The 19808-nt window shown below is 40.3% G+C and overlaps 2 protein-coding genes across 3 annotated transcripts in view; one reads left to right on the forward strand and one right to left on the reverse strand.

Annotated features, from left to right (window-relative positions):
- Nucleotides 1-12942, reverse strand: part of P2ry12 (purinergic receptor P2Y12) — a 53778-nt gene extending 40836 nt beyond the window's left edge. The window contains exon 1 of one of the 2 annotated variants that reach the window (XM_028763660.1): nucleotides 12922-12942. The gene's annotated coding sequence lies outside the window, so the exon portion shown is untranslated. Of the gene's footprint in view, nucleotides 1-4366; nucleotides 4620-12921 lie in introns of those variants that run through there. The other variant, XM_028763657.1, reaches the window with a different exon arrangement.
- Med12l (mediator complex subunit 12L) overlaps nucleotides 1-19808 on the forward strand; it is a 292238-nt gene that overhangs the window by 249466 nt on the left and 22964 nt on the right. The window contains exons 32-39 of the mRNA XM_028763676.1: nucleotides 975-1086; nucleotides 2320-2409; nucleotides 3470-3579; nucleotides 3815-3950; nucleotides 4719-4880; nucleotides 6563-6925; nucleotides 8761-8917; nucleotides 11512-11747. Coding sequence (XP_028619509.1) covers nucleotides 975-1086; nucleotides 2320-2409; nucleotides 3470-3579; nucleotides 3815-3950; nucleotides 4719-4880; nucleotides 6563-6925; nucleotides 8761-8917; nucleotides 11512-11747 — 1366 coding nt within the window. The remainder of the gene's footprint in view (nucleotides 1-974; nucleotides 1087-2319; nucleotides 2410-3469; nucleotides 3580-3814; nucleotides 3951-4718; nucleotides 4881-6562; nucleotides 6926-8760; nucleotides 8918-11511; nucleotides 11748-19808) is intronic.

Below are 19808 nucleotides of genomic sequence, written 5' to 3' on the forward strand. Positions count from 1 at the left end.
CCTTGTTGTAGACCCTTGCTTAAAACTAGTCATAACAGCTGCCAAAACTATTTCATTAATTTCATGCCCAAGAAAAGGTTTCATGTAATTGCTTTTGAAAATAGATCATCTTATTGAAGAGGAATATTTATAGTATAAATTTAATGTCCAAGAAGTTTTAAAGAGAAAAGTCATAATTTCCTCATTCTATAAACTTAAAGATTGAGTTCATAATACTATCACAACCGACTGTTCTTTATTGGCTACCTACACAGCTCCTGATTCAGACATTTTGGCCTAGACCTATTCTTTATGAAAAATTTCTTTTTATTATATTAGTCAGTTTGCCCATTGTTTTCTAATAGAAGATATCTTGTTAACATGAAAATTGTAAATGAAATTTTACCCCCTTTCCAATTGAGGCCATAGGCTCTGTCAGAGTCTGGCACAAGATGTTTCCAGCAAGTACCTTGCATTTTTGGAGGCCTCAGACCTTGTTGTATTCCCCCCTAACTTTACCAAGACTCTGCCATTGGCCTTTGAGAAATATATAGCAAAGAACCACAGGCCTCTAGAATAGTCAAAGCATACAGAGAGATGCACTTCCTAAAGAAGAGTTTCCTTAGAGCAATTTCTCTGGTATGTTTTGATTGTTCTTTGTTTTGGTTTTCTCGGCATACAGTGATATTCTTTGTCCTATATATTTAAACATTTCCTTAGTAACATAAAGCAAGTTCATCACATACACTGTAAGTTTCTGTTGCTTTGGGAATACCTTCCAGGGCGATAGAGTATTGCCATTCACAAGCTTTACCAGTGGTTTTTAATCTCGAGAGTCCAGGAAGGTGTCACCTTCCCAAGTGTACTCTGGTGCTTTACCACCTTGTCCTTTAGTAGTAAATAAGCAAGAGTGAGTGAGTCTACTGGAAAGACCGGCTGTTGCAACAGGGGCAAGCCATTCTTTCTAACTAGATCTGTCAATACTTCCTTTGTAGCATGTCTCTTTTGAGTCAGCAACCTTTCCTCTCCTTGGTCCTTACCTGCCTCAAGGGGCAAGATGAGCAACGGGAAGGCCTCCTAACATCTCTGCAGAATCAAGTTAACCAGGTAAAGTGCAGAATATTAAGCGAGGCCAGTCTCTTTCCGATGGTATTCATTGTTTCCCTCTTATGATTTCATGATAATGTCATAATAAGACATTAGATTAATGCTCTCTCTCTGAGATACTAGGAAACACAATCCACGTCCCACAGTCATGGTCACTAGAAAGCTAACAGACATATTAATTATGCATTGACAGATATGTAAAGACTATAAAATTAAGTTGGTGCACACTGCTTAGCAGCTAGCTTATTGATCTCTGTTGCACCTGCCTGGCAGCGTGGAATCAATGAAAGATGTTAGATTGGTTTCGTGAGACAGATTATCCTGACACAAAACAAGGTGAACCCCGCCCAGTGGCTTGTAATGAGAGTTGATTGGCTAGGTCTTTTCTCTGTCTAGCTTTCAGCCCTTTAAATATAAAGCACTCATATTTCTCCTCATACCTAGACTACAAATTCCAAGGCTGGACTAATAGAGCCACTCCCGACTGGTCATTTGCTGTCTCTTCCAATGGGTTTTCCCTTTCGTTCAAGCCTCACGAGGCTGGGCCAGCATTCTGGTTTAGGTGCCTGAGTACTTCCTTCTTTTGTTGCCTGGAAGGATCCCCATCAGGTGTTAATCAGACCTGTTCCTGCCCTTTCTGCAGGTCTCTGTTCACCTTGTTCCTCAGTAAATCTGCCAGAGTTCTCTGTTCCTTTGTCCTTACCATAGTCATACCTTTTAGCTTTTTTCCGTTTGTTTGTGTGTGTGTGTGCGCGCACACACACGTGCATGTGTGCTGGTGTTGAACCTAGGACATTATACATGCTAGATAAGCTCGCTGTCACTGAGTGTTATCTCTTGTCCTTTCTTAGCTTATTATTTTGAGGTAAAATCTTGTCCAGTGTCACATGCATCACACTCAGTGAACCTCAGATCTTTTAGATTTGCACATCAAGTTCTTTACCTCCTTCACACACACACACACACACACACACACACACACACACACACTTACACACTCATATATATGCAATTAGGTAAGATGTTCTTCTCCCAGCTACCCAGGAAATAAATTACAAAATAACTAGGATTTTGTCTGTCTGGAAGAAGAGGAAGATAAAGATTTTAACTTTGTTAATTTGTTAAAGCTCAGAAGTTTTAGCTGTCACTGTAAAGCTTAATTTTAAACATGTAAGAGTCATCATAGCAAAGAACAAAAGGATTTCTTTTTTCTTTCACTGTTCCCAATCTTAGATTTTAAGTAACTGGAGGGAAGAGAGATACCAAGATGATACGAAAGCCCGCCAGATGATGCATGAGGCTTTGCAGCTCCGCCTGAATCTGGTAAGGACCTTGGCAAGCATTTCCATTACACATCTCTCTGTGTGAAAGTAATACCAGCTTTCAGTCTTCTGTGGACAGAATCTGCATGACAGAGTGAAGCCTTCCTCTTTCTGACTCCATACCTACTTCCCTTTCTCTTAAACCTTCTGTTTCCTTAGCTGCCGTCCTTCCTGTCTGGGTTGACCTCCAGACACTAGTGTTTTAAGCACCTATTTGTGTTTTCCACCCCAGAGGCTCCATCTTCCAGATCTCCTTCTCCTTGTGCAGTGCTAACGGGAGGTCCGACAAGCCCTTACTTTAATACGGATGTTGGCTTTCACTGTGTTTTATTTTACAACCATAAAGATCTGTGAACTCTAATTTTTCACAGAGAGACATTCTGTCAACTTGATCAGGAAAAGATAAATCTCACAAGAATATTTTATAGAAATCTGAAAGTTCTCACCACGTTTTGTATTCCCTTAAATTTTCTCTTGACAAACCCTAAATGTGCCCTGGGCGATTGCTCTTGTCTCTCTGATTTCCCTGGGAAATTTCTCACCTGGCCTTCAGCACTCTGACCTCACAGGAGCTGGCAGACTGTTACAGTACCTGTTCCTCAGCATTCCCTCCCTGTTAAAGAGCATTTCTGGAGTTATTATAATGGCAGGATTATTACTGTATAATAATAATAATAAAAAATAGTAATAATAATAATAGAATATCACAAAATTGCAGGTAATGAGACAGAGCTTTGATACTATTCAGGTTTCATGTAACTGTAGTTATGTCTAAAACTAAGTGCCATGAGAGACTAGTAAGAAAAGGAAGCTGATTCTGTGCGTGCCCACGTTCAAGTGTTACTCTTTTTGATACGTTTAGCTATACTCTGTGGAGAGAACCCTAAACAGTGATAACCACATAGCTAGGAGACAGTTATAGGATAATCCATAGTATGGCTAGCAAGAGCAAGTTCTTAACATCTCTTTTGTTTTAACAAATCAACATTTGGGCACATATAGTAGCAGGGGTAATGTCTTCTCCTAGAGATACAAATTCTTTATTGTATTTTGTATGCTAGGTAGGAGGAATGTTTGACACGGTACAGCGGAGCACGCAGGGAACCACTGACTGGGCCCTCCTACTCCTCCAGATAATTACTTCGGGAACTGTTGACATGCACACTAACAAGTATGTTGGGTTTTTGTTTTGTTTAATGTTTTTATTTTTTATTTTTTTTATCATTTTATACCTTTTTTTTGCATGCATGCATGCATGCATGGTACAAACTTTGATACACTGACAGTAAATTCTGCCACTTACTGATTTAGCTGTCATTAAAAATTTATCACTTTCTGTAGAAATGCTTAGATAATTATGTGTATCCTGTTTTTTAAGAATAAAATGAGTTTTTCTTTCCTCTCAGTGAATTATTCACAACGGTTCTTGACATGCTGGGTGTTTTAATCAATGGGACGTTGGCTTCTGACCTATCAAATGCTTCCCCCGGGGGATCAGAAGAGAACAAACGCGCATACATGAATTTAGTAAAGAAACTGAAAGTAAGCTTGTGATCAGCCCCTGTTCTGAAATCAAGTTGTTTATGGATTATTGTCTGATTTCCTGCTCATTAATTTACATGTGGAGCTGATTCAACAGATTGTGATTATTTGTTTTCTTACTCAGGCTGTCAGTCCTTCAAAATTACAAGTACGATATCTGAACAATTTTTTTCTGAAAAAGTGTACCCCAATTAAATGTGTTTTAATTTTTAAGGAATTTAAAAGTACATTATCAGGTATCTAACCAAACTTCAGTGCCAGATTTCAGTTAAACCCATGCTTGGATTTACACATGCAAGTGAAAAAAATGAGCTCTGCAGTGAATTTGTAAACCCTCTAACAGTCTCCGACATAAACGGCAAAAACATTGCAAATACATAATCTGAAGACTTTACAGTAAAATAGCTAATGGTTACCTTGCAGTATGACCCTGGATACGGGAAAGTGTCCGTGCGGCAGCTCCTGCTGTGTGACAGCAAGTAACACTGGCGTTTTGTCATTTCAGCACTCTGATTTGTCTTATAGAACAAGACTGCCTTTGTGTGCACTCTTATTTTCTACTTGAATAGAAGAAATGAAACATTTCATCAGTCCAATTTGCAGCTGTTCCATAGACTGTGCTAAGGACTAAAGACATACTAACTCTTAAAAAAAGGAAATGTGTCACCGGGGAACTTCCTTCTTGTTAGCTTTTGCTTCATTGTAAAGTCAGAATTTTTGCCTCACTTCTCTCTTGCTTTTACAATTTTTTTTTCCTTTTTCTTCTAGAAAGAACTAGGAGACAAGAGGTCAGAAAGCATTGACAAAGTTCGACAGTTGCTACCTTTGCCAAAGCAAACTTGCGATGTCATCACGTGTGAACCCATGGGTTCTTTGATCGATACAAAGGGAAACAAAATTGCTGGATTTGACTCTATTGATAAAAAACAGGCAAGAGTAAATGTTATTTTCTTCATATATAAATATACCTAGTTATAGAAGCCAAGTGACATTTCTTAATTTTCAGTGATATATTTTTTGTTATCAAAACACAATAGCTATTGGCCTCACAAAAAAAGCCATTATCTTTGAAGCGCTCCATTTAAAATGCTTATCTGGACTTAAGGAAATTTCTAGAATCTACCAAAAAAGGTCAAGCAACAGCTTAGCATAAGAAATAAAAGTAAAATAAAATTATTATTTTACATCAAGATAGGAAACAAACTGTTTATATAAGAAAATGTGTGTTGATAAGAATCATGTGCTGAGTAAGCAGTATTAAGTAAAAGTTGTGTTACAACACTACATATTCTCAAAGAAGCAGTATTAGATGGGCATTTGTTTTCTATAAGATACTTTAGAAGGTTTTTTAAAAAAATAGAAGGGTCAGCCTTTCTTTCAAAGTACACTGAGTAGCCATTGGCACTGCAGCTGCAGAGATGGTTGAGGGAATCCCTACCCTTAGTGGGAAGGAGATGCACTTTCACATGCTATGGGATGTGCAGGTCATGGTCTGGAGAGGATTAGGAAGCGCCGACGGGGAACTGTTTAAGTCACACAAACAGAGGTAGTCAGAACAGGGTTCCGACAATAGTGGACACACTGACCATTCTGACAGACTAAGAGACACACAGAGAAGTATAGGACAGGTAGGGACAGTTTAAGGAAAGGCAAGAAAGAAGGTGACTGATAAGAGGAAAGCCACGCCACCAGAATTCAGTTAGCCCAAATGCCATAGCAGTGTGGCCATGGAAGGAAAACCAGGAGTCACAGTCAGGATGACTTGGGCTTCTAGCAGAAGGCATCCAGATCCATTTAGATGTGAGTTCTTCTCAGGAAAACGATTTCATCACATGACAGACAGCACGGGGTGGTGACATTACTGGTAGTGTTAAAAGAAGTCGCACTTAAAGAGGAAGAACAGACATGCTCACATCCAGGGGGAGGGGGGAAGGTACCTTGGCCGTTTTTTGAGGAAAAAGGTCTTTGAATTGGTATACTTGAGAAGTTACCAAGAAATGTCACCCACTAGTGTTACAAATAAAAGCATTCTATTTTTCAGAAACAAAATTGAATTCCTTACCTGGATCCAGTTAAGATACCTTGGAATTGAAAGATTTAATTTGTGTTATACCTGTTTCTGTAATTAGGTTCTCTCAATACATATTATTCAGAGAAAGCCACGTACGTGTACATGAAATACATACTGAATTGAGTTCATATAGATTGGATTCAAGTGAATATAAGTCCAATCAGAGGCAGACTATATATTGATTTTTAAATCTTGTATAATACTAAAAATAATGGATTCCTAAGATGGTTATAATTTAGTATTATAAAACCAAATTTGCAGGATACTTGAGAAACTATATTTTCTACAACAAACTTGAATGAAAATGTCATTTTATACTAATATTGTAAACTACCTTTAGATACATCAAGGGGGAGTATCAGGTGGTACAGAGATCTGGAGAAGTGAACTTCCGAAGTTCTGAACCCCAGTTTATACAACTTAAATGAGTATTCCTGTCTGCTGAGTTCCCTGAGCCCATTCTAACCACATGCTTGCAAGCTTGCCCAGTGAGTTGGGAACAGGCCAGGTTGTGTTGTCACAGAACATTCTTTTCCCATAGGGTCTCCAGGTCTCTACAAAGCAGAAAGTGTCCCCATGGGACCTGTTTGAGGGTCAGAAGAACCCAGCTCCTCTGTCCTGGGCCTGGTTCGGCACTGTCCGTGTGGACCGGAAGGTGATCAAGTATGAGGAGCAGCACCACTTCCTTCTGTACCACACACACACCATGCCCAAGCCCCGAAGCTACTACCTCGAGCCACTGCCCCTACCTCCTGAGGAGGAAGAGGAAGAACCCACATCTCCAGTTTCTCAGGAACCAGAAAGGAAATCAGCTGATCTGTCAGATCAAGGAAAAACTACAGCTGATGAAGAGAAGAAGACAAAGGGAAGGAAGCGTAAGACAAAATCGAGCTCGCGCATCGATGTGAGTGGGGGATGTGAGGAAAAGACTGGGTCATGGGCAAGTAGGATGGGATTTACCCATGGCCAAACTGTATACCTAGAAACATTCAAAAGAATGGTATCAGCTTTCTTACATGGTGCTTCCTAACAAGTTTTTGTACTAATAAATGAATTCTCATGGGTGACAGATACAAAGCTTTTCATTTTTCACTTGCCACTTTTTAGGGGTAGGGCTGTGGGATTTGTTTCTATATAGCGCTGGCTGTCCCAGAACTGCTTTGTAGACTAGGCTAGACTTAACTCAGAAATCTGCCTGCGTCTGCCTCCAAGTTTAGGACTAAAGTCATGAGCTATCACACCTGGCTCAATCTATACTTTTAATAACTATTTAACTTTAAACTTCAGTAATGAGTTATATTGAGTGAATAAGCCTCATAATTTCCCTGGGTTTGAAACTTCTTAAGTATATGAGTCTACTTTCTTAAAGACTTTTATTAATAAGTTTGTCTAAATACCTTATTTTGAATGATTGGTCCTGAGACTTCATTTTTTTGCCATTGTATCGTCTACGCCCACAGGTATTCTTTAACCTATTTTCAGATCTTATAAAAAGATAAAATAAACCTAGTGTAAAACCGTCTCACACTTTTTCTCTTACTTTTTAAATACCTGATACCTATTAGATGATAATTCAGAAATTATTTTATAGTATATGAGATGCATTATTTAAAATAGCTTTTTTATTTGAAATTACTCGAGTTTACTTGAGAGAAAATTTCAAAACATTTTCTATAGAATTCAAAGATGTTCGTGATTGACAGGGAGGATGTACTTAGAGCAGAGTTCATGAGAAAGCACTCGAGTTCATGAGAAGTTGCCATTACATTCACCTGGGTCAACGCTGAATCATGCTTCTTGGATGATAGCTTGGTGATTAATACTTTTAGAGGTGACAGCTGTCACTTTCAGATGCTACTTGAGTACCAGTGCCTTCTCTCAAACCTGGGACTCCCTGGCCTGCCAAGCCACATGGCTGAGGGCAGCTTTTCATATACAAAAGCCTTACCTAAATATATTCACAACCCTTCTCCTGAAGTTACTTCTTCCCAGTCAGATTACATCCTTTTGTAAAATCAAAGGATACTGGGATTTTCATTGTCCTTCATCCTCTAGGGCCATGCTAGAGAAAGGATGGATGATGAGGGAGTTGTGACTTTCTGGTGTGGTCTTTGGGATCTGTCTCTGCTATGAGGAGGAGAAGGCATGGGCACTTGGGGAATGGCTTTTTTGAGTGCTGCCTTGAAAACTGTGGGTAAGACACTATCCAGGCCCCATATGATAGCACTGTGGACTTTTCTTACTCAGTTCTTATCCGGACCCATGGTAAGCCCTTCCAAGACGAGGCCTGCAGGAGTTGTCTTCTTTCAGTTATAGGAATTGTTCAATGTTAGTATTAGATAAATCACGTGGCTATTATTATCACCATTATTAATTGTCATTATTATTCTATTTTTTTATGTCTGCTGTAAGGAATATAACTTCTTCCTTTCTTCCTTTCTTTGGTGATGGTGGTGGGAAGATGGTAGCATAGACTGAACTTAGTACCTTAAATGTGTTAGGTGAATATTATTGAGCTAAGCACTTTTTAAAGCAAAGAAAAAATTAATTTGAATGAGCATTTTTAAGGAAATGGGTCACCATTTATATCCTCTCCCCTTTCACAAAAAAAAAAAAAAAAAAAAAACAGCCTTGAGTTCTGAGACCGGATCATCTCGCGTAACTGAGTAGGAAGAACCTATATTGATTATCCATGTGTGGCATATTCAAGTTAATTTGTTTTTAATATTTCTGTTGAAGGAGTATCAACAGACCAGCATATACCGAGTGCCTCCTAATTACTCCCCCATGTCCTCCCAAATGATGCATCATCCGCAGCCTGCGCTGTGGGGTTACAACCTGGTGAGCCAGCCTCAGCAGCCCGGCTTTTTCCTTCAGAATCAGTCTCTGAATCCAGGTGGGTATGAGGCAGGTAACACTGGGCGACCATTCTGAGCTGCGTCTTGAGGTTCTCCTCGCTTATAACCGTTATCCTCTCCAGGAGGAGAATTTAAATATGCTGGTACCCAGGTCACATTTTCATAACCCCTAACAATCTGTTTTTATTCCTCTGAGATAAGACAAGGCTTCAACTAGACTCAGTAGTGGGCTTCTGTTGTCCCTCCCAGCTACTCCAGTAGAAGATGAGGCAAGAAAGTCACTGAGCGTTGTCAACTTAGCAAAAGCCTCTGTCCTTAATGTTATGTTAATAAGTTATGTTAATAATGTAATGTTAATAAGTAGCTGAAATTACACGCATGGCTTATATATTTGTTAGGAGGAGGTAGTGCCCCATAAAGTCTGAGCTACCAGATACAAAGTTGCTAAGTTTCATGTTTATAAAACATGTGCATATGTTTTTATTGGCTATAATTCCCACATGTGTTTTAAAAGATCAGACAGCATTGTAGCTTCCCTCTCTTACATTGTAAACTTTAAATCATGAAGCAGCTCAGAAGTTTAGTTCGGCAAGTGGATGTGCATACTAACACAGAAAATTACCACATTCATAGTAATTATTCCTGATTATAGTATTGTTTGGTTCAAACCCCAAGTGCATCTTATAATCCAAATGAATATTTTCCTAGATAGAAATATTTGCTAATTAATTCAATGGGAAAACACTTTTAAAGGATGAAAAAAGTTAATCTTATGCACATGCAGATATGTGCACATATTACTATATTCATAACTTTTACCTATATGTACATACATGTGCTTTTACATTTAATGAAAAAATATGTTTATAGCCTTTAGACCATAGCTCACACAGTAGGCAGGTTCAGTACATGAGCAGAACATATCCTAGGTCCTTGTACTTGATGCTTTCTGAGCGTGCAGGTTCACAATGATGTCCTTACAGTAGTAACAGTGACTCAGTCTTAAACTGTTGGCTTCATATGATGATATGTGCCTATAGGTATTCAGGAGGCTGAGGCAGGAAGATCACCTGAGTTCAGAACTTCTGAGGCTGTATAAAGTGACAGCTGGTGGATCCTTTTATCCATAGCACACACCTAAATAATTACTAGGTCCCTGAGAGGAGGTCAGAGGATTTACCTGTATTTTAATAGGGTTAGAGTGAAGAGTCCTGGGTTTGAAGTCTAACACAGAATACTGATCAAAGGCTGGGAAGGAAAAAGATTCACATAATAGTGGGGGGGGTCCTTTGCCAGAAACATCTTGTTCACTGACGTAGCCTGAAGAGACAGAGAGCTATCACATTGGTTAGAGTGGTTTATATTAGCTATCAGCAAGACTGGGCCTCACCAGTTCTGCAAGACCACCTGGGCTGGTGTGATACCGCCAATTTTGGAGCCTCAGTTGATTCCTGGTTGGTGTCTGTCTGCTGAGTGTAAATCTTCTTAGACAGATACAGACTATGAATAGGATGGTAAAGTTAAGAAACTTAGAGAGAAAACATTTTATGTTGGTTATACACTTGAAACATCCAGGCCTTTAGTCTTGGTAGTCAGAGTAGTGGTCAAACGAAGTCTCAAGACAAGGGGAAGGAAAGTACCCACCCTCAGGGATAGGCAGTGGGCAAAAAGTTTTAAGTTGTTGACTGACAGGAGTACTTATCTAGAATACATTTGACCTGTGACAGGTGGAATCAAGTCATGACTCCCTGAAGCTCATATAAATTTATTAAAAAGTTGCAAAAAGAGATGAAAATGTAAAATATATTCATATTACCACTGTTTGTAATCTGTACTGAAGTCTTCTTTGTAGAAAAAGCAGCAGATAACAAGTATCTATAAACAGCTGGAGTAGACTCATGCTTTCGAGCCATAGCAAGAGCTTGTGTACCTAGAAGGATGGCTCTGGGTTAAAAGCATGAACACACAACTCTGTCTAGAGTGATATAGACGTGTGTGTGTGTGCGTGCGTGTGTGTGTGTGTGTGTTTGTGTGTTTGTGTGCGTATATGTTCAAGTATGTATCATATATGATTTTAGGTAAAAAATATAAACTAGCATGATTCCTTGAGACTTTAGCTATTTGACTCTCCTTCAGCTTCCTTCTCCAATTAGAAGCTCTTTCCCATGTTCCCCATTTCCAAATTAGGCCTTTTAATTTTGCCAAGGGAAAGGGTTAAAAACACAGCCTTTAGATGTGTTTATAATACAGAGAGGCTCTATACCTGACTTACAAAACTTTGCAAAATATAGTATTAGGTACTGTTTTCTTCAAGTATTACATTACTGGTGTGCATGGCCTACAACCCACATGACCGATGTTTTGTGCTGACCCATTTTGTTTCAGGCATTGCATTTTATCCACAGAAGTGCAATCTCCATGCAGCAGTTGTGAAGTGTTGTTATTCATGCACACCATTGCCTTTTATCTTGGGGACATTAGGCAGCTCTAAGCAGAATATAAGAGCTTGGAGCTAGTAGGGCAGTATCTTATTTTCTGTCTTGCTCATAATGTAAGGAAGGTGAAATTTCAGTGTTGTCATCAAAGAATACCCTGTTGCTTTAGAAAGCCTTCCTTGTGGTTGCTTTTATAGGTGGTTCCAGATTGGACCCTGCGGGCTCCTTTGTCCCGACCAATACCAAGCAAGCTTTGTCCAACATGCTTCAGAGACGCTCGGGCGCCATGCTGCAGCCACCCTCCCTTCATGCAGTCACGTCCCAGCAGCAGCTGCTACAGATGAAGCTTCTTCAGCAGCAGCAACAGCAGCAGCAGCAGCAGCAGCAGCAGCAGCGGCTTCTCAGGCAGGCCCAGACTCGACCTTTCCAACAGGTTTGTTCAGAAACAGCCTTGGCATCCTCCTTTCGTGGTCCCCTCCTCTACCTAGGAGTGAGTTTGGGGTGTGGTCCATAATCATGCTATGTGCATATCTCTGTACATGTGTGGTCAGAGGGATATGTCCTTTATACAGGTTTATGAATATTCTTCCTCTTTTGTATTTCATTATTGATCTTGAGAGGAAGCCCAAAGTGCTAAGGGCACTCAGTCATTGAGATGTCAACCTCTTCCTTTGACGTGACCCTCCCAACCTCCATTCTATATTATAATTACTATAGCGTTTTATATTCATTTTTATCACTTCTTATATGCATATCCTCACATGTATTTCTTTGATTTCATGCCTCTAATGTCATGATGTTTTTCTCCTTTGTTATATTCAGCATTCATTCAATAAGGTCTGTGTCAGACAATAAGTAACTTATAAACAGTAGTCCATATATGGAATTCATATATGTGTGTCAAATGCTGGAGATGGTACCTAGAGCCTTGTACGTGATGGGTAAAAACTTTACCCTTAAACGATATGCCTAGTGCATGAATATTGAGTGTAGTTTGTGCTTGTTTGCTTAGGCTTGTTTGTTTTGCTTTGTTGGTGTTTTGAGCCAGTATGTAGCTCCAGCTGACCTGGAACTTACTGTGTACACCAGGTTGGCTTCGGATTCAGAGATCCTCCTGCCTCTGCCTCCTTAGTACTGGGATTAAGGGAATGCCTTACCATGTGCCCCGCTTTTGAGTTCAAATTTTTGATTGATTTTTCTGATTGCTATGCCCTGCAATTCACTGTTCTTTCTAGACAGTGTCTCTGTAGGAAACACAGTGGCAAAAATGACCTGTGCCTATCTTGACAAAGACACACGAAACCTGTAGCTCTGTACGAGTACAGTGGAGGACAAGAGTGCAGTAGCATGGCAGCTGCTTCTTCCATTGTCTGAACGTTTTCTGTGTTTTCCAATTTCACTGTTCTGACCATAAAAGCCAGCAGAGCACTTACTATGCTGAACCAGCCATGCACACTTTAAATGCATCAGTTCTTTAGATTCCACCCAACCCTGTAATGAGTGAGTACCTCTGTGACGTTAAATGTGTCAGCCAGCCTGCAGGGGTCCTGCTCTAAACAAAACAAGAAAACTTTACAGTAACCCAGATTGCAGGGCTTTTGACTTACCCGAGTCCTGCCTTTCCATACGGGCTCCTGTGTAATCGAGCATGTCTTCATTGCCACCTGGCGACAGGAAGATGAGGTGAAGAGATCCTTATGCTCTCTTAAAAGTTGTCTTTTTTAAACTGCTCTGGAAACTGACCTGTGTGAGGATGTTAAGCAGAAGTTATCATGTGCTTGTTTTTCCCTGACTGTCAACTACTTAAACTCTTTAGATATCAGGTAAGATGAGCAGAGTCGCTTGGTACAAACAGCTGATGAGAACTTGAGAAAAATCCTTTAAAAAAATACTGATTTTGCTCAAATAAGCAACATGTTTGAAGGCGTTTAAACCTTCATTGAGGTTTTAGTTTTTCTTTCTTGGAGAGTAAGCAGACACACTTGCTCTTGCTTCAAATTCTTTTTTTTTTAATTAATTAATTAATTTATTTTATGTGCACTGGTGTTTTGACTGCATGTATGTCTGTGTGAGGGTGTCAGATTCCCTGGCACAGGAGCTACAGTTGTGAGCTGCCATGTGGGTGCTGGGAATTAAACCCAGGTCTTCTGGAAGAGCAGCCAGTGCTTTTAACCACTGAGCCACCTCGCCAGCCCATCCTACTTCAATTTTGCTTGCCCTCTTATCACAACTCTGAACGTCTCTTAATTGTAGCTCACTTTCAAACTGTAGTTGCTACTGAAAGTGATTCTGGGCTCTGGAGGAAAGGTCACTGGCATACAGGTAACCATGGCAACTAAGGAGTTTGATGAGATAGCATAGTCAAAGGCATTGCACAGGCCTTCCTCCTAGGACTCAAACAGACCTCAGTGACTTTTGTCTCCTGCAGAGTTGTGCAGATTAAATGCACTGGTGCTGGGCCATCTGTGTTTTCATACTGATTCTTCTAGGCCAGCACTTTGGTTTTGCTTTGGTTTCTTCTTCATCCCAATTGTTTTATTGTTCATGGTCCTAAATGTCTTCTTCGGATAGTAAATCAGTTTCCTAGCATTGGCCCGCTCCTCACATTCTTCCCTAACTAAAAACAGCTTTGAAATTCCCAGCGCTTGCCTAACAGATAAGCCCTTTATGTCACTTTTCTTCATGTGTTGGCTAATGGAGGAGGATGTGAACTCTGCTGCAGATCAAGCCCAGGCCTTGGCGTAACAGTGTAGGCTAGTGCTTTACCACTAAGCTAAATCTCCATCCCCTCTCAGAAGAAAGAGAAATGCATAGTTATACAGCCATATGAGTAGGAACCCTTCAGACTAAACAAACAAGATACCTATGGACTGTCGGAATGGTGCTGAGATACTCTGTGGCATGATGAGCGTCTCCCTTCTCTCTTCATAGATAGTTGTCTTAGACACTGTCCTATTGCCGTAAAGACACACCATGAGCACAACAGCTCTTATAAAGGAAAGCATTAAACTGGGGCTTGCTTACAGGTTCAGAGGTTTAGTGCATTATCAGCTTAGTAGGCAGCATGGTGTGCAGGAAAAGGAGCCAAGAGTTCTACATCTGGACCTTCAAGCAGTAGGAAGAGAGCCACTGTGTCTGCCTTGGGCTTCTGAAACCCCAAACCCTTATCCCCAGTGACACACTTCCTCAAACAAAGCTATATCTCTACTTCAACAATATTTCCTAATCTCTCTCAGGTACCAGCACTACCTAGTGATGAGTTATTCAAATATATGAACCTGTGGAGGCCATTTCTATTTGAACCACCCACAGTAATGTTTGTTATTAATATATCTGGAATGTAGCTAAATATGTTGTTGTGGAGGGAAAAATAATCACCTTTTGATAATTATTTGAAATCTAGAGCAATGGTGGAATTGTGTGAAATATAAGTCATATTGATAATTGGGGACAGTGGTACAGTTAAATGCTGGACACAATAGGCTTTTTTTTTTTAGATTTAATTATTTATTATGTATACAGTGTTCTGCCTGTGTGTATGCCTGCAGGCCAGAAGAGACCACCAGTTCTCTTTATAGATGGTTGTGAGCTACCATGTAGTTGCAGGGAATTGAACTCAGGACCTTTCGAAGAACAGCCAGTTGCTCTAAACTTCCGAGCCATCTCTCCAGCCCACAATAGGCTTTTTAAAGTACTAATCATTTCACGGTACAATAACAGAGATGTTGATTCTAACTTGGAAGGAACGCTTTCTCACGTTAAATGCTCATACACAAAGCTACACAAGAGCTAGTAATGTTTTTGGTTTGGATCTGGGTCCCCCAACAAGCTTTTCTCACTACTTGTAGATAACAATACAAAGATATAATGTGACTCCTTTATAATTCTCTCTGGCAAGAAATCTGTTTCCTAGGTGTAGTTATATTGAGACTCCTTTTATAGCTGGTCTTGGAATTTTACCAGACACTTTGAGGCTCTACTGTGGCTACTTCTGCTGCCATGCTTATTGGCTTATCTTACAAGGTTAGGCTAGTGTGATTGTGAAACTCATGCTCTGACATAGACAGCAATCCAGGTGACTATGGCTGCCTCAGAAATGTTAGGTACTGTGCTTATCTTACTGTTTTATTAGCGTCATGCTTATACCGTAATTATTTGAGATTCCTAGCCCTTTTCCTTAACAGTGGATGAAAACATGTCAGCTGTGTTTCTGATATGATTACATTAATTATCTTTAATAAGACTGCCACATTTGCTCTGTGGCAACAGCCGGATGGATTAAATAAGAGTAGTTTTATTTGATTTCCTGATAGTCATCTTACTTTCCTAGAGCAGTACATATTTTTTATGTACATATAAATTTTGTCATATAAACCTAGTTGTGCTCATCCCAGCTTCCATTTTAGATGTATTACATTTTTTGCATACCCTATGAGAAACATCTTAAAATATAGAATTTCTATTATAGTAATGCAAAGTACTGATTGAATTATTTTCCATTACCTGTTTTTTATATTTAGTATTTCTCTCTAACAGTAAAACCTTTTTCTTCTACCACTATGATGTTAATCATTTTAGAAAAGAATTTATCAAAAGAATCTTTAGTTTTGAATCAAGCAAAAAATGTATGTCTCAATATGTGGTGTTATGTTTTCCTGATTTTCTTCAGTGTATAAAGCCATTTTTGCCCTTGTTTGTAATAGTAAAGCCAGACCATTTATATTATAAATACAAGGATGTTAGACAAAAGATATTTAGCTTAAATTTATTGAAATGAATTTGGCAGAAAGCAGTTAATCATAGGCTACTTGTGTTATGAAATATAATATGGCAAGAAATGGTGCGAAAGTAGTTCACTGGTGGAGGGGGAAGAGTAAGGACCTGGGAAAGGATAGAGGCAGACAAGTGGACATGTAGGCAGACAGATAGATAGACAGACAAGAGGGGGAGGAGGGAGGGAGGGAGGAAGGGAGGAAGGGAGGGAGGGAGGGAGGGAGAGAGAAATTGAGAGAGAGAGAAAAATTGAGAGAGTGCCAGGAGGCAGAGAGACTGGGCAGAGAGGACACCCATGCAGACAGAGAACAGAGATGTCATGCAGAGAGGGGGGCCAGAGCAGAGTCGGGGCTGGGGTGGTTGGCGACATTTTTATCTGGGGCACACACCTCGCAGTGACAGAGGCAGGATGATGTAAGCGCATGCTAGATCCCTGAGAGCAGGCCAGTGGAATGGCCTATACACTGACAACTAATAACGAATCACTTCTCTGAGCACAAAGAGAAGATTGGTGACAGAAAATAGAGAGGCCTGGCCATTGCAAGCATTATACGAGTTTGTAAGCAAATTTAGTAAGAATCATGGAGGTAGGTAGTTGAAGAAAGTAAAGAAGGCAGAATCAGTCTCCCAGAATTGGTAAATGCTTGACAAAGGTCAATCTGTGATCTCACACATACACAGCTTGTGGACTTCTGTGGTCATTCAGATTGTATACTAACCCATGACATGGTGATTGATTTCATAACTTAGGCATAGGTTTTATCATTTTGGAATCTATTGTCTTTTGTTTTTTGTTTCTCTCTCTCTCCTGTTCTATCTTTAGTTTTATATTTAAAGACTACAGACAAAAGAAAAGAAGTATCCTGTTCTTTCCTCAGGGTGATTCATTAAATAACAGTGTTCCACCATCATGGCTTTTTGTTGTTGTTGAAGACTAAACTTTGTGAATGTGACCGAATATCTTGTATTTCCTCTCATCTCCTTTCCTTTCTGTTGAAATAATTATTTAAAAACGGCCGCTGATCAAGCCGACTATCTAACTTGCAGCGGCTCTGCCTAGCTCAGTCGCCATGTTCTGCAGCCAGAGGCCACATGTGTGCTGCAGCTAGAAACGGCCAGCCAGAAACACCAGCCCTGTCACCCACTAGATGCTAGCGTGGGTGGCTCTGCCAGTCCTCCACGCTCTCTCCACAAGGTTGGGGTGAGCCCAGACCATCCCACCATCCATGCAGGCCCGCTAGGAATGAGACTCTAATGCTTAGATTATCCGAAGGCTTTATATATTTGGTAATGCTCAATAACAAAATGCCCATACAATTAGAGGTGTAACCCAATACCCAACCTAGATATATCAACTACCTTTGACTGCTAGAGACAGGCACATGTCCTCTTCTCTCTCTCTCCCTCCCCCCCCTCTCTCTATCTCGCTCGCTCTCTCTCGCGCGCGCGTGGTCTCTCGCTCTCTCTCTCCCGCTCTCTCTCTCCCGCTCTCTCTCTCCCGCTCTCTCTCTCCCGCTCTCTCTCGCCCGCTCTCTCTCTCCCGCTCTCTCTCTCCCGCTCTCTCTCTCCCGCTCTCTCTCTCCCGCTCTCTCTCTCCCGCTCTCTCTCTCCCGCTCTCTCTCTCCCGCTCTCTCTCTCCCGCTCTCTCTCTCCCGCTCTCTCTCTCCCGCTCTCTCTCTCCCGCTCTCTCTCTCCCGCTCTCTCTCTCCCGCTCTCTCTCTCCCGCTCTCTCTCTCCCGCTCTCTCTCTCCCGCTCTCTCTCTCCCGCTCTCTCTCTCCCGCTCTCTCTCTCCCGCTCTCTCTCTCCCGCTCTCTCCCCTAGCTCCTCCTCTTCCTTCTCCTCTTCCTCTTTTTACTCCTCCCACCTTAGCTCCTCCCAACTTGTGGGGAAAATTTCTCCTACACCTTTCTATTAAGGGGCAATCACTACCATGAAATGTTTGGTGCTTTTACATAGCTTGACTCCATCAATGTGATTATTGTCCTGGGTTACTCTACAGTTCTGACAGAGTATATAAATAATGTCACACATGTATTTTACTGTCTTATAATTTATTATTTTTGTTGCTCTTTTTTGAGTTGCTTTATATTTTTCCTGATGATACAAAATTTAGGCATTTTTAAAATTACTTTGTCACTCATGTTTTCTGTTGGATTACTGTCCAGAACATATAAACTGATCATATTTTAAATGATGTTTTTTTATTAAACTTATTCAAAAGAGTCTTACTGAAGAATTCTTGAAATTTTATATTTACCTTCAATGTTTTCACTCAGTGTCACTTAGGAATATTTCTATACAGTCATGAACTCAGGAGGAGGAAGGAACTGAACCAGTACAGAATACGTGAACCCTTTTATGATGTCCTTTGGTGGAAGACATGTATGTGAAAGTTGGGTTTTACTTATTAATACATTGTGTTTCTGCTGAATGGTGACATTGGCATAAAACAGTTGATCTGTGCCAAGATCTAGCCTAGGGGGAAATGAACATAGCTTATTTCTTAATGGGAGAGGGTAAAAGATTGGGAAAGTGTGCAAAGGAATGAAGCATCGTTATGAAGGTGGCCGTTGGAACTGAGCAAATGGACTGATTTATGCACTGGCACCTAGAATTATGAGGATTGATAATTTTTGCTTGGAAATTCCTCTCATACATCACGATCTTTAGTAAAGCAAAGCTCTAGTGTTCTTTCTTGTATCTGACTCTAGAACTTGGAAGGCTTGAGAAAGCTTGACTGTCTTCGTCACTGTTGTCTCTTGGAACACAGGTCTAAAATGATTAAGCAAGGAAATTCACCTGGGAGTTAGTTGCCTATTTCTAAATTAGATTCTGTCAGTCTGTAAACAATGATGGTGCTGTAAATTTATATTTGTTGTTTACTGTAGCTGACTGAAAACATGATCAGCCTAATACTGTACTTCCTGGGCTTGGAACTAATTGATTACATTTAGTAATCTATGGTCTGCTGACTGCTTTATTTCCTAACTTCTCTGTTTAATGTTACCCAGATGGTCTGAGTTCTGCCGCTGGGTCTAATCTGGCCCCCAGTTGTTACAGTGAATGAGGTTCCTAAATCCTTTAGTCACAGCAAATATCTAGATCTGATAACCCCCATTTAACTCTCAGGATATATTGTTTTACCACAAAAGTATCCCCATATTGTTTATCAGTGCCCTAGTCATTTGACATAAATTAATGAAAAAAATTTGTAGGGCCCAGGTTTTGACTTCCTCAAGAAGTTTTCTAAAATGTGACTTTTTCATATGGAGTTTGACTACATGTATAAGAGGATTTAAAATCCCATCTATATTCTCTGCCATTGTCTTGCTGTCCCTGTTCTGTAGGACTTGGGTGACTCTGCTTCTACCTTTCAGGAAGACTTTGACAGCATCATGGCAACACCTTCTGTCTGTCTTTTTCTCCTTTCTTTTACAGTATTACCCTTTGGATGTCAAAATAAAACGCGGGCTTTACTCCTGTAATGGTTAATAACTGTAGTCTTCATGTCATTACAATTCAGTTTGTGTTTGAGTGCACCGACCACGCCCAGTTTAATGAGACTTCTTTCTGAGGCTTTACCCCTTGATGACCTCACGATCTTTACCGCGTGTCTGTCTGTATGCTGTTGTGCTGTAGAAATCCTAAGCACTCACAGGAGTATAGACAGTAGGTGGGACTCCACCCCAATCCTAGTTTTGAATGTTTCTATTCTTGAAA

The sequence above is a fragment of the Grammomys surdaster genome, unplaced genomic scaffold (assembly GCF_004785775.1).
Source record: "Grammomys surdaster isolate TR1022 unplaced genomic scaffold, NIH_TR_1.0 139, whole genome shotgun sequence".
NCBI classification, from domain to species: Eukaryota; Metazoa; Chordata; class Mammalia; order Rodentia; family Muridae; genus Grammomys; species Grammomys surdaster.